Source organism: Astyanax mexicanus, chromosome 15, assembly GCF_023375975.1.
Source record: "Astyanax mexicanus isolate ESR-SI-001 chromosome 15, AstMex3_surface, whole genome shotgun sequence".
Taxonomy (NCBI): domain Eukaryota; kingdom Metazoa; phylum Chordata; class Actinopteri; order Characiformes; family Acestrorhamphidae; genus Astyanax; species Astyanax mexicanus.
In genome coordinates this window covers 18,648,014-18,663,001 of record NC_064422.1, presented here as the reverse complement: position 1 = coordinate 18,663,001, position 14,988 = coordinate 18,648,014, and the positions used below count along the sequence as shown (strand labels likewise).

The following is a 14,988-nucleotide window of genomic DNA, read 5'->3' as shown; positions in this document are numbered from 1 at the left end:
GAACCATGACGACATCAGAGGGTATGTCTGTTTGTACAGCAGCACCGCTGTTGATAACGTATGATGTGATGTTTTGACTGGTACAAGAACCAGAGTTCATTTGGTGGAAAAGCACTAAAAGAGTAGTGATGAATTTCTGAGTTATGTTGAGATATGTTTCGGAATTTATTTGTTTAAGAATCGTAATATGGAGAGGAAAAATTCATTTTAGAGAACATGTAGAATTGTGAGATCATGGTCCAATCCATCTCACCCCTTGGCCCTAACTATCTATTTTGAATGCTCACACCTAGGGGTAGGGATGTCCCAACTCTTGTTAGATTGGAGGGGTAGGGGGAAGTGAAGTGCTACATGGCCCTTCAAGTGACCAAAGAATCCCACAATTATTGTTAGAATTAAAAGTATTTTCCTTGTTAAAATTTGGGATAACTACTATATTACCATATTTTATTGCGTAGTTTCAATGGTGCAACAGATGACAAAGGCTGCAACATTTAAGGTGAACAGAAAAATAAAATATAATAAAAGCTTATTTCAGCTCCCATTACAGAGGAATCAAGGAATGGACAAAAATAATTAATTGCTGCACCACCTGTCCCCTTTCCGAAGACACTAAAGTAAACTAGTTAACCAGCAGCTAGGTTGCTGAATGTGACATCAAAAGGTCATTGCATATACTGCAAAGTTCCTATTTAATGCATGATGATATGTGGTTTACATTACAACAACAGTGTGTTTATATCATTTTGAAGTAGTTTGCTAATTAAAACATATTTACAACACACAGTCCCCACCTGCTGCGTTCTCTGCTTCTGTGCCTTGGAGATGTCCTTCCTCGATCATGCTCGCTCCTGAACCTCTCAGCCCTCCGTCTGTCGGGACTCCTCCCTCTGTCCTTCCTTTCTCCTCCGTACTCTGATTTATGCCGCTCTCCATGCCCGCTGTACCCGTAGCTCTTGTGGCGGTGCTCCTCGTGCCTCCGTGGGCGCTCGGGGGAGCGGGACTTCTCCCCTTTATACTGAGGCGGGTGGCGGGGGAAGTGTTCCTGTTTGAAGGAAGTGCTCTCGGGCTGAGTGTAACCAGGGTTAAAGCTGGGGGGAGGGGGGAAATGGGGCTGCGGGGGATAGTTCATGGAGTAGGGGGGTTGATAGGGCATAGAGGGTGGCACAGAGGGTGGCACCGGTGGCAGAGGGGGAGGTGGCACTGAAGGAAGCATGTAGGGATAGGACCCCTGTGATTGAGCCACATTGGTAGAAGAGCTGGGCAGAGGTGGAGGGGGGAAATTGGGGGGTTCAGGGAAGCCCTGTCGAATGGGAGGGTTGGGAAAAGGGGGTCGTATAGGGCACTGACCTTGAGGGCCCTGCGAAGAGGTGGGAATGGGGTAGGGCATGAATTCAGGACGAGGTGGCACGAAGCTGTTGGCGCCTTGGGGATTGTACCCGGAGCAGTGCGGTGCAGGGGGTTCGTACGGGTATGGGGGCATCAGGGGATGGGGGGTAGGCAGATGCAGGCCAGGAGGGCGGTAACTCTGAGGAGAACCATGCTGTCCTGGAGGGGGGCGTCCCCGAGGGCATCCACGACCAGAGTGAAATGACATCTTCTAAAACACAAGAGAAGATACCTTTATAGTTCACTGAAGATTAACTTAAAATGGTCTAAAACATATATAATAATTACAGATATCACCTAATAAAACCCACATATAAAGAAATTCATTCATTATTAGTCACTGTCTGACCATAAAGCTGCTCTTGACTGGATATGGCGATCAACTTTTAATCTTCTAACGATTATAAAAAAAAAAAAAAAAGTCAATTTGTTTCAATTTCAGCGTTGACTAATCATCAACTTGTAACAGCAATGCACTACACACAGATCTGCAGACAGAAACACAGTAGGGAAGGGTTAAGTACTATTCACTCACACAGTTCACACTCAGCTTGGTCAGCAAAATATTCAAACATTTCACATTTAAATGTCTTCTTAACATTTAAATCCATATTCTGATGTTTCTATCAGTTTAAAGCGATAGAGAAAGCTAAAAACAGGAGTATTACCCACAAGAAGCAGAGATGGAGGGCATGGCAGAAATATTCGTTTACTACTCAACTAATCTGAAAAATAATCAATTAGACGACTACCAAAATAATCATTAGTTGCAGCCTTAGAGTGAAACAGCTTTGTGCGGGTGAGAATGTTTCCAACCTTACAAACACAAAAACATACACGCAGCAAAATGTTTGTATCTTTGCTCAATATGCAAACATTTCATGCACAACACAAAGGAAAAAAGATCAATGAATTCTGTTAGCAAACGTTTGCTATTGCTCTTTAGCTTACAAGGGTAATAACTGTCCTCGCACTCATAGGTGTTCAAGTAGAGACACATTAATGATACAACATGCTGCAATTAAGTTCTATTTAGGTATTGGGAAGGCTACACATGTAGTTCAGTGTTCTATACATCTTCATCGTTGAACAAGTAAGATAAAGAGAGCATACCCCTCCCCAACTCCCCCAAAATACCTGTTTTGTAATACAATATCAATTTGCTGATTGACCATGTATCTAGTTGAATCTTTAACTACACTATATTGCCAAAAGGATTCCACAAGGTTTAAGAGTGTGTTTATGGGAATGTTCGACCCATGATTCTTCCAGAAACACATTTGTGAAGTCAGACACTGATATTGGACTGTTGAGTTGATAACAGGAAATTGTTTGATATCTCTTGGTATGCTAAAGCATCAGGAGTTTCATTTACTGGAACTAAGGAGCCGAGCCCAACTTCTGAAAAGCTGTTAAATTTATTGTTCACAAATTAGAATTTGATGTCAAAGATTGTGCCCAAAGACTAGTAAGTGCTAACTTTTTCTACTGCCCATCCATTTATGTATCAGAATTCAAGGGTAAAAAGTTTGACTGTGGAATATTAAGTAGGTTCATCAGTAATCAGGAATATAAAAGGTTCATCAGTGACAAAGCTAACATGTATATTTCTATCTGATGAACCTTACGTAGCTAACAGTACCATAACCTACTTCACTGGCATCCCAGAAGTGATGCGGCTGAGCCGATATGACTGTGCCAAAGCCTTTTGGTTTCATACACCTGTTCATTTTCAAATCAGATGTTCAGTAGGGCTGCAGCGATTAGTCGATATAATTGATAATGTTGTTTACAAAAATGTGTTTACTCCAAATTTCATTGTCGACTTATCAATAATTTGCAATAATTTGCAGCACTACACAAAGTATTCGGGACACCCACACAGTTTACACTCAACTCAACCTGCATCTCCAAAAGTGCCCAAACAAAACAGATTTTTTTTTTCATTTAATATCAGCACTTCTCTCATTTAAAGTGCAATGTTCTGGACATTTAAAGGGCATTTAAATCCATTGTTTAGGTTTTTCTATCGATTTAAAGCGAAGTCAGAAAGCTAGATACAGACACTGTACCCACAGCAAGCGAGATGAAGTGCATGGTAGAAATAATCACTGCCTAATCGGGAAAAGGGGGCAATTAAGGGGGCAAGCCCAAACCATGAAAAACAATCCCTCATCATAGTAATAATCCCTCCTCCCCCAAACTTTTCAACTGGCACAATACACAGTCAGACAAATAGTGTTCTCCTGACAACCTCCAAACCCAGACTCGTCCACTGAGGACACACAGGTGGGATCCTATCTTGGGACTATGATTGAATTCACTGAGCTCCAGAGAGCGACCAATTCCTTCCCTACTGTTTGGAAAAGCAGTCTGGATGCCTAGGTGCTTCTTTTTATACATCTGTGGGCATGTCAGTGATTGGAACACCTGAATTTTTACATTGTTTGTAGGAGTGAGTGAATATTTTGTAAATATCGTAGCAAATATGTTGTACAGCTTATTTACAGAAAACATGTTTTGTTTTCCCACCCGTACAAACAGCCTGCGCTCAGAATAACACGCCAAAAAAAGAACACAAGTGAGTCCAAGATATGTAGTAACAGGACATAAATTAAAATAAATAAATTAAAGCTAAAGTAAGTTAACTGTTTGGGCTGTTTTCAGTAGCTAAATGTTGTATATTCATTAGCTATTAATATGAAGTACTAAACTGATGTCAAACATGTATTTCAGTGGTTTTAAACATCATTTGGAGTGGAATTGAGGAAGGAGGGCTGAAGAAAAACAGCAGTAAAAGTAAAAATAAAAACAGCAGCAGAAATCTCTCTTACCTTCTTCACACAGGCGCAGAGCCGGGCTAACGAGGCGCAGCTAGCTGGTTTTAGCTAAGCAAAGAAGCAGCACCTGCAGTTATTAAAGCAGCCCCAGACTCACTAAACACAACAGCTATGATTCAAACAACTACAGCGCTTAAATTTTTAATACCTAAACATATCCCTGTATATGTATCTCCATTCTGCCTTATTCAGAAATGTGTTTATTTTAACCCAAATACCTCCAGTGATGCTCTGATTAGCTCACTCTGCTAATGCTACTCTAACTACCAATCACACGCAGCTGTTTCCAGCCGGCCCGCTAAAGCGGCCGGTCACAGCTCGGCCAATCAGACGGCGATATGACAAGCTGGAACCAATCAGAAGCACAGGGTATATCTGAAACGTCTCGCGTGCTGCCTAGTGCCTACTTATACAGACTTTCTAGGCAGGAAAAAGCAACTACACTAGTTTTAGTTCAGATATTACACTCAAACGCCCAAAATGTATTGATTTTCTCTTTTCGCCTAGACTATAAAACTGGTTGCCTGTGGTTTAAAGAAATGAATGTTGCTTTATAATGCTAATTTTATTAAAGAGTTATGAGCCCTGAGTCAAAATATAAACACTAAAGTGCCAGCGCAACTTGAAGAAAACAGCAACACTAATCTGAGAACAATTTTTTTGCCTTTTCTTTTAATAGTTCCATTTATGAGTGTGTTTATCAATTTGAATAAGCGTTTAATTAGTTTAACTCTATATTCTCTTAAACTATTTCGTAGTGTTTTATTTACAGACTAAAACATGATTATATTAATTTACCATAACCTATTTTTTATTAATTTTAGTAAAAATGTGTTAATTTTAATATACCTATCTGTTTTATTGTGACAACAGTTAATGTTAACACAGCTAGTTGCTCATGTCTAGCAGTGAGCCGTCCATAATTTGTGGATGTCAGGACCCATTTATCCCTTTTTAATTTGGATACACAGACTTTTAGAACTACACTAGTTAACTAGTGTAGGAAGAAAGGCATCAAAGCAGCATTTCATGCGTTTGGGATAGATGCACAGAATGTCTAGAGAGGAGAAACTCCACTTGAGAGTATGTCCTGAGCTTATCTGACACTAGAGGGCGCTGCCGAGTGAGCCCAGAATGAACGGGTTTCATTGAGTTTATATGAAGCAAAGAGTAAAATCAGAGCTTATAAAAGTTTTATCATTTTTTATACTGAAAAAATTATACATTTTCTCAACACAGAACAATATAAAATGTTTAAGCACCGCATAAATCATTATTAAAGCTTTTCAACTCCAGTTATCAGTCTCTTAAACTCAACTTTCAACCAGTCAGTCAGCGCTCAGTAGCAGCAATGCTAGCGAGTCTTTTGTCAGAAAATCGTGTACTGCAGAAAAATGAAAAACTACAGGTTAAATTAAATTTGATTTTATTGTAAAATAATTTATTATACTTTCCAAAAGTAAATAAATATTTGGATAAATGGTTAATAAGTATTTTTAATTTGAGTTTTTATCCGTTTAGCTCCATTCACTCCCATTTATAGAGGACTCACTCGCGAGCTCCCTCTAGCGGTTTCAGTTATTTACTGATGTAAAGAGGGAATATAGGACATGGGTAGGCTCTTCATTTATATACTGTATTCTACCTTTTTAGAGTTAAATTCAAACCTCTACAGAGTGTAGTTGTTACACTCCATCAGTGCTGATTCTATCTTGTCTAGAGTTAAATAAAAAAACTCTACAGAGTGTAGTTGTTACACTCCATCAGTGTTGCTTCTATCTTTTCTAGGGTTATATTGAAAACTCGACAGAGTGTAGTTTTTGCACTCCCTTAGTGTTGATTCTACCTTTTTAGAGTTAAAGAGTTGATGTTAATGTTCGCAGTGACCACTTAAGACAGAATGCATGGTGCTAAAACTTGCTCCACGGGTTTGACTTTCAATCTAAAACGGCACAATCTGCTCCATGGCTGGCTGTAATTTAGCAAGCAGTCAGCACAGTTTAAGGTAGAACGGTAAATTTTATTCCACCCTAAATAGTGTTGCGGTTGTGTAACTACAATATTAGTAGTTACTGTAACAACATATTTCATAAAAAAAAATGTGATATTAGAATATATTGTGGCATGGAAGAGGAAGGAAGACCCGTGAGACTCATGCTGAATGCTCAACAGCTCCTTTATTGAACAGGCTTGCCACTCACTTATAGTCTTTAACAAGACTAGGAGAGCTAAAACCATACCCCACAGAGCTCAAACAGCCCAAAGGCCACCAACCCAGCTGTGTGTCTCCCAGATGGCAGATCCAGAGTGGTGCCCACCCTCTCTGCATAACCCCTCCCAAGGGAGATGCCCCACCCCTGTCATCCTCGCACACAGGAGAACAGAACCATGCCTACAGGCAGCCACACACACAACCCAGAGCCGCCACATAGCCCCCCTCCCAAGGGTCAGCCGTCCCGGCGACCCCACCAACCCAACACAAACCCCGTGTACAACAAAACATTTTTTTTTTTTTTTTTTTACAATCAGTCGCAAACAAAGTCATTAAGGCGGGCGGGCGGCCTCCGTGCCCTCGGCAGCCTGGAGGGGCCGGGCACGGCACCGCCTGCCAGCGGCTCCGAAGAGCCAGAGTTCAGATCAGGCACGAGTCCAAGGCCGGCAGGCTCCGCACCACCGTCCACAGTGTCTGACAGTCTCGCCCTATAGCGGGCCAGCCTATCACGGTGCACAATCATAGTGCGTCTGCCCCACCGGATCTTATACACCACCTCCCCCAGCCTGGACAGCACCAAGCACGGACCCACCCAGGCCGACTGGAGCTTCGGGCACAGTCCCTTCTTCCGCTGAGGGTTATATAGCCAAACCCTCGCCCCCACCGCCAACGGGTCCCCAAAGCAGCGTGTGTCGTACGCACACTTCTGCTTCTGCCCGGCAGCAGACTGGTTGGAGCGAGCTAGACGGTGCGCTAATTCCAGCGAAGACATAAGGTCCGAGACGAAAGTGAGCGTGTCCGAAGCGTACCCGCCCCCGTCAGGAGGCGCCCCAAAAGCCAGGGAGACCGGCGTCCTCAGTTCACACCCGAACATAAGCAGAGCCGGTGTGAATCCCGTCGTCTCCTGCACAGCGGAGCGACAGGCCAGCAGCACTACCGGCAGGTGCCTGTCCCAGTCACGCTGGTTCTTGTCCGACACCATGGCCAACTGCGCCGCCAGCGTGTGGTTAAAACATTCCACCAGTCCGTCACTCTGCGGATGAAGGGGCGCCGTCCTGGTCTTATGGATTCCCAGGATGCGGCAGACCTCCGCCATGACCTCCGACTCGAAATTTCTCCCCTGGTCGCTGTGCAGTTCTTCCGGAACCCCGAATCTGCAAATGAACTCCCGCACCAGGATATCCGCAGTAGTGACCGCCCCTTGGTCCGGCACCGCATAGGCCTCTGGCCACTTCGTGAAATAGTCCATCGCCACCAGAACAAAGCGATTTCCAGAGTCCGTCACCGGAAAGGGGCCCAGCACGTCCACGGCACGTCCACAATCGCGCCGAGCACCATTTCAAGGTGAGACAGTGCAGAGTCGAAGTCGGTTCCGTGCGCCAAGACATCATCCAAATAAACGACGCAGCACGACCGCGGAACCCCGCATAAAACACGCTCCATAAGACGCTCAAAAGTAGCCGGCGAGTTACACAATCCGAACGGAAGCACCGTGAAATGCCATAGGGCTGAGCCGAGCGAGAAAGCGGTTTTCTCCCTATCCCCCGCCGCGAGGGGCACCTGCCAATATCCGCTCCTCAGGTCTAACGAGCTGAACCAGGCTGAGCCAGACAGCTGGTCCAGCGTATCGTCGATCCTGGGGAGGGGGTAGGAGTCAAGCTTCGTGACAGCGTTAAGTCACCGATAATCCACGCAAAAGCGCCAATTTCCATCATTCTTTTTCGCAAGGACCACCGGGGCCGACCACGGGCTGCTCGAAGGCTCAATAATGCCCGTACTCGCCATCTCGCGGACTAACTGCTCCGCCGTTACGAGCTTTGCTAACGCCAGACGGTGCGGCCTCAGCCTGATGGGCTGGGCGTCACCCGTGTTTATCGAATTAACCGCAAGGCTAGTTTTAGTACACTCGCGCTCAGACACAGCGAAACTCGTGCGAAAACGGCCGATCAGTTCGCGCAAACGGAGTTGTTGGGGACCAGATAAACCCACACAACTGCGCTCCAGCATCTCCTCTATCGGATCTACACTCAACCCCGCATCCAGCGGACCCTCTACCGTATCACGCACCGAATCACACACATTCCCTCCCACCAGTTCACTTACCCCTAAGCTCTACGGGGAGTCCAGTCACCAGCACCGAGCCCCGTGCACAGTCAATGATAGCTCCGACGCGTGAGAGCAGGTCCTTGCCCAGAATGCACGGGTCGTTGATGCGTCCTACCCAGAACTGTTGTTGAAAGGGCCCCTTGCCGACATCAATCGTCAACTCCGTTAATCCTAGGAGACCTATAGGATCCCCGGTGACTGAAGAGAGAGCGATGCGCTGGCTGTTGTCAGTCACAAACTCGGGCGCTACCTCCATCGCTAGCTCGGGCCGTATCAGTGAGACTGACGAGCCCGTGTCCACCAGCGCGTTCACCGTCACTCCATTCAATGTGCATTTCAGGAAATAGCCGCTGAGTCCGGCAGTTCCGGAATCAGATCCTGAGGGTAAGCATAGCGTTCCTGGGGCCACCGTAACCCTCACTGGGTGCTCCCGGCTCCGTTTTCAAAAGTTTTTTTTGGGGTCAAAATTTTTTTGGGTCCCAAAATTGTTTTGGGTCCCAAAATTTTTTGAAGTTTTTTTTGGGTCAAAATTTTTTGAAGTTTTTTTTTTAGTCAAATTTTTTTCCAAGTTTTTTTTTGGGTCCCAAAATTTTTTGAAGTTTTTTTTGGGTCAAAATTTTTTTGGGTCCCAAAATTTTTCGAAGTTTTTTTTGGGTCCCAAAATTTTTCGAAGTTTTTTTTGGGTCAAATTTTTTTTAGGTCCCAAAATTTGGGACCTAAAAAAAAATTTGACCCAAGGTCAAATTTTTTTTTAGGTCCCAAAAAAAAAAAAAAAAAAAAAAAAAAAATTTTGGGTCAAAATTTTTTTGGGTCCCAAAATTTTTCGAAGTTTTTTTTGGATCAAATTGTTTTCCAAGTTTTTTTTTGAGTCAAATTTTTTTCGAAGATTTTTTTTTGGGTCAAAATTTTTTTGGGTCCCAAATTTTTTTTAAGTTTTTTTTGAGTCAAAATGTTTTTGGGTCCCAAAATTTTTCGAAGTTTTTTTTTGGGTCCCAAAATTTTTCGAAGTTTTTTTTGGGTCAAAATTTTTTTGGGTCCCAAAATTTTTTGAAGTTTTTTTTGAGTCAAATTTTTTTCCAAGTTTTTTTTTGGGTCCCAAAATTTTTTGATTTTTTTTGGGTCAAAATTTTTTTGGGTCCCAAAATGTTTCGAAGTTTTTTTTGGGTCCCAAAATTTTTCGAATTTTTTTTTGGGTCAAATTTTTTTTAGGTCAAAAAATGTTTCGAATTTTTTTTTTGGGTCAAAATTTTTTTGGGTCCTTAAATTTTTCGAAATTTTTTTTGGGTTAAATTTTTTTTGGGTCCCAAAATTTTTCGAAGTTTATTTTGGATCCAATTTTTTTTTTAGTTTTTTTTTTGGGTCCCAAAATTTTTCGAAGTTTTTTTTGGGTTAAAAAATTTTGGGATCAAATTTTTTTCAAAGTTATTTTTGGGTCAACATTTTTTGAATTATTTTTTTTGATCAATTTTTTTTCAACGTTTTTTTTGGGTCAAATTTTTTTTGAGTCCCAAAATTTTTCGAAGTTTTATTTGGGTCAATTTTTTTTCGAAGTTTTTTTGGGGGGTCAAAATTTTTTTGGGTCCCAAAATTATTTTTTGGGGCAAAATTATTTTAGGTCCCAAAATTTTTCGACGTATTTTTTGGGTCAAATTTTTTTCGAATTTTTTTTTTGAGTCCAAATTTTTTTGGGTCCCAAAATTTTTCAAAAATTTTTTTTGGGTCAAAATTTTTTTGGGTCCCAAAAATTTTCCAAATTTTTTTTGGGTTAAATTTTTTTTGGGTCCCAAAATTTTTCGAACTTTTTTTTTGATCCAATTTTTTTAAAGTTTTTTTTTGGGTCCCAAAATGTTTAGATGTTTTTTTTGGGTCAAATTTTTTTTGGGTCCCAAAATTTTTCGAAGTTTATTTTGGATCCATTTTGTTTTTACGTTTTTTTTTTGGGTCCCAAAATTTTTCGAAGTTTTTTTTGGGTTAAAAAATTTTGGGATCAAATTTTTTTCGAAGTTATTTTTGGGTCAAAATTTTTTTGGGTCCCAAAATTTTTCGAATTTTTTTTTTTGGATCAATTTGTTTTCAAAGTTTTTTTTGGGTCAAAATTTTTTTGGGTCCCAAAATTTTTCGAAGTTTTATTTGGGTCAATTTTTTTTCGAAGTTTTTTTTTTGGGTCAAAATTTTTTTGGGTCCCAAAATTATTTTTTGGGGCAAAATTTTTTTGGGTCCCAAAATTTTTCGAAGTTTTTTTTGGGTCAAAATTTTTTTGGGTCCCAAAATTATTTTTTGGGGCAAAATTTTTTTGGGTCCCAAAATTTTTCCAAGTTTTATTTGGGTCAATTTTTTTTCGAAGTTTTTTTTTTGGGTCAAAATTTTTTTGGGTCCCAAAATTATTTTTTGGGTCAAAATTTTTTTGGGTCCCAAAATTTTTCCAAGTTTTTTTTGGATCAAATTTTTTTCAAAGTTTTTTTTGGGTCAAATTTTTTTTGGGTCCCAAAATTTTTCGAAGTATTTTTTGGATCAATTTTTTTTCCAAGTTTTTTTTTTGGGTCAAAATTTTTTTGGGTCCCAAAATTTTTCGAAGTATTTTTTGGGTCAAAATTTTCCTGAAGTTATTTTTTGGATCAAATTTTTTTCAGAGTTTTTTTTGGGTTAAAAAAAATTTTGGTTCCCAAAATTTTTTTAAGTTTTTTTTTAATCAATTTTTTTTCGAAGGTTTTTTTTGGGTCCCAAAATTTTTCAAAGATTTTTTTGGGTCAAAATTTTCCTGAAGTTATTTTTTGGGTCAAAATTTTTTTGGGTCCCAAAATTTTTCGAAGTTTTTTTGGGGTCAAAATTTTTTTGGGTCCCAAAATTTTTCGAAGTTTTTTTTGGGTCATATTTTTTTTTTAGTTTTTTTTTGAGTCAAAATTTTTTTGGGTCCCAAAATTTTGTGTATTTCAATTATTACATTACATTACATTACATTACATTTGGCAGACGCTTTTGTCCAAAGCGACTTACAATAGTCAAGTACAATGTAAAATAAGTTTCAAGGTAAAACATCATTGGATAGGGATAAAAGGAGGACAAGGGGAGTAATAGGATAGAGGAGTGAAGGAGAGGAAGAAGGAAATGAGGTTAGAAGTAGTTAGTGTGTTAGAGGTGTTAAGAGAGTAAGTGCTCTTTGAAGAGCTCTGTCTTCAGGAGTTTCTTAAAGATAGCGAGAGATTCTCCTGATCTGGTTTTTTATTCAGCCCCTTGGTTCACATCTCACTTACGTCAGCTCAAAGCTTCAGGACGCCAGCTGGATCGTCTCTTCAGGAAAACTGGTCTCACAATACACAAAGATTTATATCATAATCATCTTCTTCTCTATAAAGATCATCTTCAAAAAGCCAAATCCCAGTATTATTCCCAATTAATTAGAGCTGGTGATGGAAACACACGGGCCCTGTTCTCTCTGGTCACCACCACTCTTCGCCCACCAGATTCTTTACCTTCACATTTCTACTCTGTTGACCACTGCAACTTATTAATGTCATTTTTCAACACTAAAATAGATATGATTCATCAGCAACTGCTTCCTGTTACTTCCTCTACCTTATCATCTCCAGCATCGCCCCATCTTATTCGTCCATTTACTACTTTTCTCCTTCCAACTGCCTCCGATATATCAAAATTTATTCATAAATCTAAACCTTCCACTTCTCAACTTGACCCTCTCCCAACAACTCTGGTTAAAGCTTGTCTTTCTTCTATTTTGCCTATGATAACTGCCATTATTCACTCTTCCCTCACCTCTGGATCTGTCCCTTTGTCATTAAAGTCTGCTGCAGTAACCCCTATCTTAAAGAAACCTGGTCTTGATCCTAACAATTTTAACAACCTTCGTCCCATCTCTAATCTGCCTTTTCTTTCCAAAATCCTAGAGAAGACAGTTGCTACCCAGGTTCACTCCCACCTCTCAAATAACTACCTCTATGAGCAGTTTCAATCTGGTTTCCGTCCCCATCATAGTACAGAAACGGCTCTCCTCAAAATAACTAACGACCTTTTGACTGCAGCTGACTCAGGTCTCTTATCCATACTCATCCTCCTTGATCTAAGTGCAGCATTCGACACCATTTCTCATTCTGTCCTCCTTCAAAGACTATCAGCCATTGGTTTTTCCTGTACACCTATGGCCTGGTTTGCTCATATCTCTCTGAACGCACTCAGTTTATCCAACTAAAAACTTTCACGTCTAAGCCATCTCCCCTCACTTCTGGTGTTCCCCAAGGTTCCGTCCTGGGTCCTATTCTTTTCATCATTTACCTTCTTCCTTTGGGTCACATCTTTCACAAATATAATATTCAGTTTCACTGTTATGCGGACGACACCCAGCTGTACATTTCTAGCAAACCCACTTCCAACTTTCCTCCCCCTTCCCTTTGTGATTGCCTACAGGAAGTCAAGTCTTGGTTCTCCTCTAATTTTCTCAAACTGAACAGTGATAAATCAGAGGTTCTCCTCATTGGTTCTAAATCTGTTCTTGCAAAAGCAAATAGTTTTTCCATCCCCATTGATAATGTTTTGGTTTCTCCCTCCCCCCAGGTAAAAAGTCTTGGTGTCGTCCTTGATAGTACTTTGTCTTTTCAAACCCATATAAATAACATCACTCGGTCGGCATACTTTTATCTTCGTCATATAAACCGCCTCCGTTCCTCTCTCACTTCGGACAATTCTTCCATTTTGGTTCACTCTCTGGTCACTTCCCGCCTGGACTATTGTAACTCTCTTCTGTTTGGTCTCCCCCTCAAGTCCCTTCATAAGCTACAACTGGTGCAGAATGCTGCTGCCCGTGTCATCTCTAGAACCCCATCCTTTCACCACATCAGTCCCGTTTTACAGCAGCTCCACTGGCTCCCAGTTAAATCCCGTATTGACTATAAACTTATACTTCTCACATTTAAGGCTATCCATCATCTCGCCCCTCCATATCTCACCGACCTCCTTCACATAAACAGACCTAGTCGCACTCTCAGATCTTCCTCATCTGTTAGTCTCACTGTTTTCCCAGCCCGATTGACCACCATGGGGTTAAGAGCTTTCAGCCGGTCTGCCCCCCGTCTTTGGAACTCTCTCCCATCAGACATCCGTAATATTGACTCTCTCCACATTTTCAAATCACGCCTCAAAACGCACCTGTTTAGGATAGCATACAATCTTTAGTCTGCTCCCTCATTTTATGATATTTTTAAATTGCTTCCCTATTTTTACTGTTGTTTTAATGATGTTTGTATATGTTTTCTGCTTTGTTTTCATTGTATTATGTACGGTGACCTTGAGAGTCCTGAAAGGCGCCTTTAAATAAAATGTATTATTATTATTATTATTATTTATAAAATAAAATGCATTTTATTATTACGCATAATGTCTAGTACATTGAACTAATTGCAAAAGTAAGATATGTCATTAAAGGCATTAATAAGAACTACTTTTGTTACCTGTCTTAACTATAAACTTTACCATGAAATAAAATTATTTAAATCCTACAGATATGTATTTTTTTGCATTGTTGTGTGAGTCCAAATCCCATTCATGCTTTTATATTTTTTTTATAATGAATCCATAATACACATAAGATTTATATGGTCAACACCAGTCAGCTCTCAGTAGCAGAAATGCTAGCGCTTTTGTGAATAAAACCTGTTAATCATTAAAAAACTGAAATGTATAAGTTCGTTTAATTTTATTTTTAACAAAATTAATTAATCTACTTTCGAAAAGTAAATCAAAATAAAAAAATATATATATATATGTTTACTATTAGCCGTTTAGCTCTATTCATCCCCATTCATTTTGGACTCACTCGCGGGCTCCCTCTAGCGGTTATCAGTGATTTTCTGATATAACAGGGGAGATAGGAAGTTGGTAGGCTCTGTATAAAACAGGTCTGGTTCTACGGAAAAAAATATATAAATGTATATGAAATAATTATGTATAATTAATATTTATTTTTTTTACTTATCAAAAAATGCTCCAGTGAAAATAAAATATTATAAAATATAATAATAATAATAATAATAATAATAATAATAATAATAATAATAATAGGCTTTTTTTGTTGTTTTTTTGCAGCGCGTGTCATTTAGCACTAAGACTCGATTGGTGTTTTTATTCGAACTCTTCGGAGCTCGTCAGCGGCAGCGGCAGCAGCAGCAGCAACTCTCCGACGGACGCACCCTCGACACCTCTTAAAATCCAGTTTACTGTTTTATATTCACTGTTTTATTATCTGTTTTATCTTTTCATTACTGTATAATTGTATTATCTTTACTGTTTTTCACTTTTTACTAATTAATTGTATTTTTATTTTTCAGCTTACTGTAGCCGCTGTGGGAGCTGACCCCATACCGGTCAGGTATAGATCCCCGGTGGAGGAGCAGACCTCTTCCAATAATGGTGAGTAAACTGGAAACTTCTTAC

At 40.1% G+C, this 14,988-nt stretch overlaps 2 protein-coding genes across 4 annotated transcripts in view; one reads left to right on the top strand and one right to left on the bottom strand.

The window, feature by feature from the left end:
* drosha (drosha ribonuclease III) overlaps positions 1-4,508 on the bottom strand; it is a 220,371-nt gene extending 215,863 nt beyond the window's left edge. The window contains exons 1-2 of one of the 2 annotated variants that reach the window (XM_022666045.2): positions 4,224-4,508; positions 795-1,600 (exon numbers count right to left, since the gene is read on the bottom strand). In XM_022666045.2, the coding sequence (XP_022521766.2) occupies positions 795-1,597 (803 nt within the window). In that variant the 5' untranslated portion in view covers positions 1,598-1,600; positions 4,224-4,508. The remainder of the gene's footprint in view (positions 1-794; positions 1,601-4,223) is intronic. The other variant, XM_022666046.2, reaches the window with a different exon arrangement.
* A 10,229-nt stretch (positions 4,509-14,737) lies between these two features.
* uros (uroporphyrinogen III synthase) overlaps positions 14,738-14,988 on the top strand; it is a 29,812-nt gene continuing 29,561 nt past the window's right edge. Inside the window, exon 1 of one of the 2 annotated variants that reach the window (XM_049464735.1) lies at positions 14,738-14,964. In XM_049464735.1, the coding sequence (XP_049320692.1) occupies positions 14,962-14,964 (3 nt within the window). In that variant the 5' untranslated portion in view covers positions 14,738-14,961. The remainder of the gene's footprint in view (positions 14,965-14,988) is intronic. The other variant, XM_049464736.1, reaches the window with a different exon arrangement.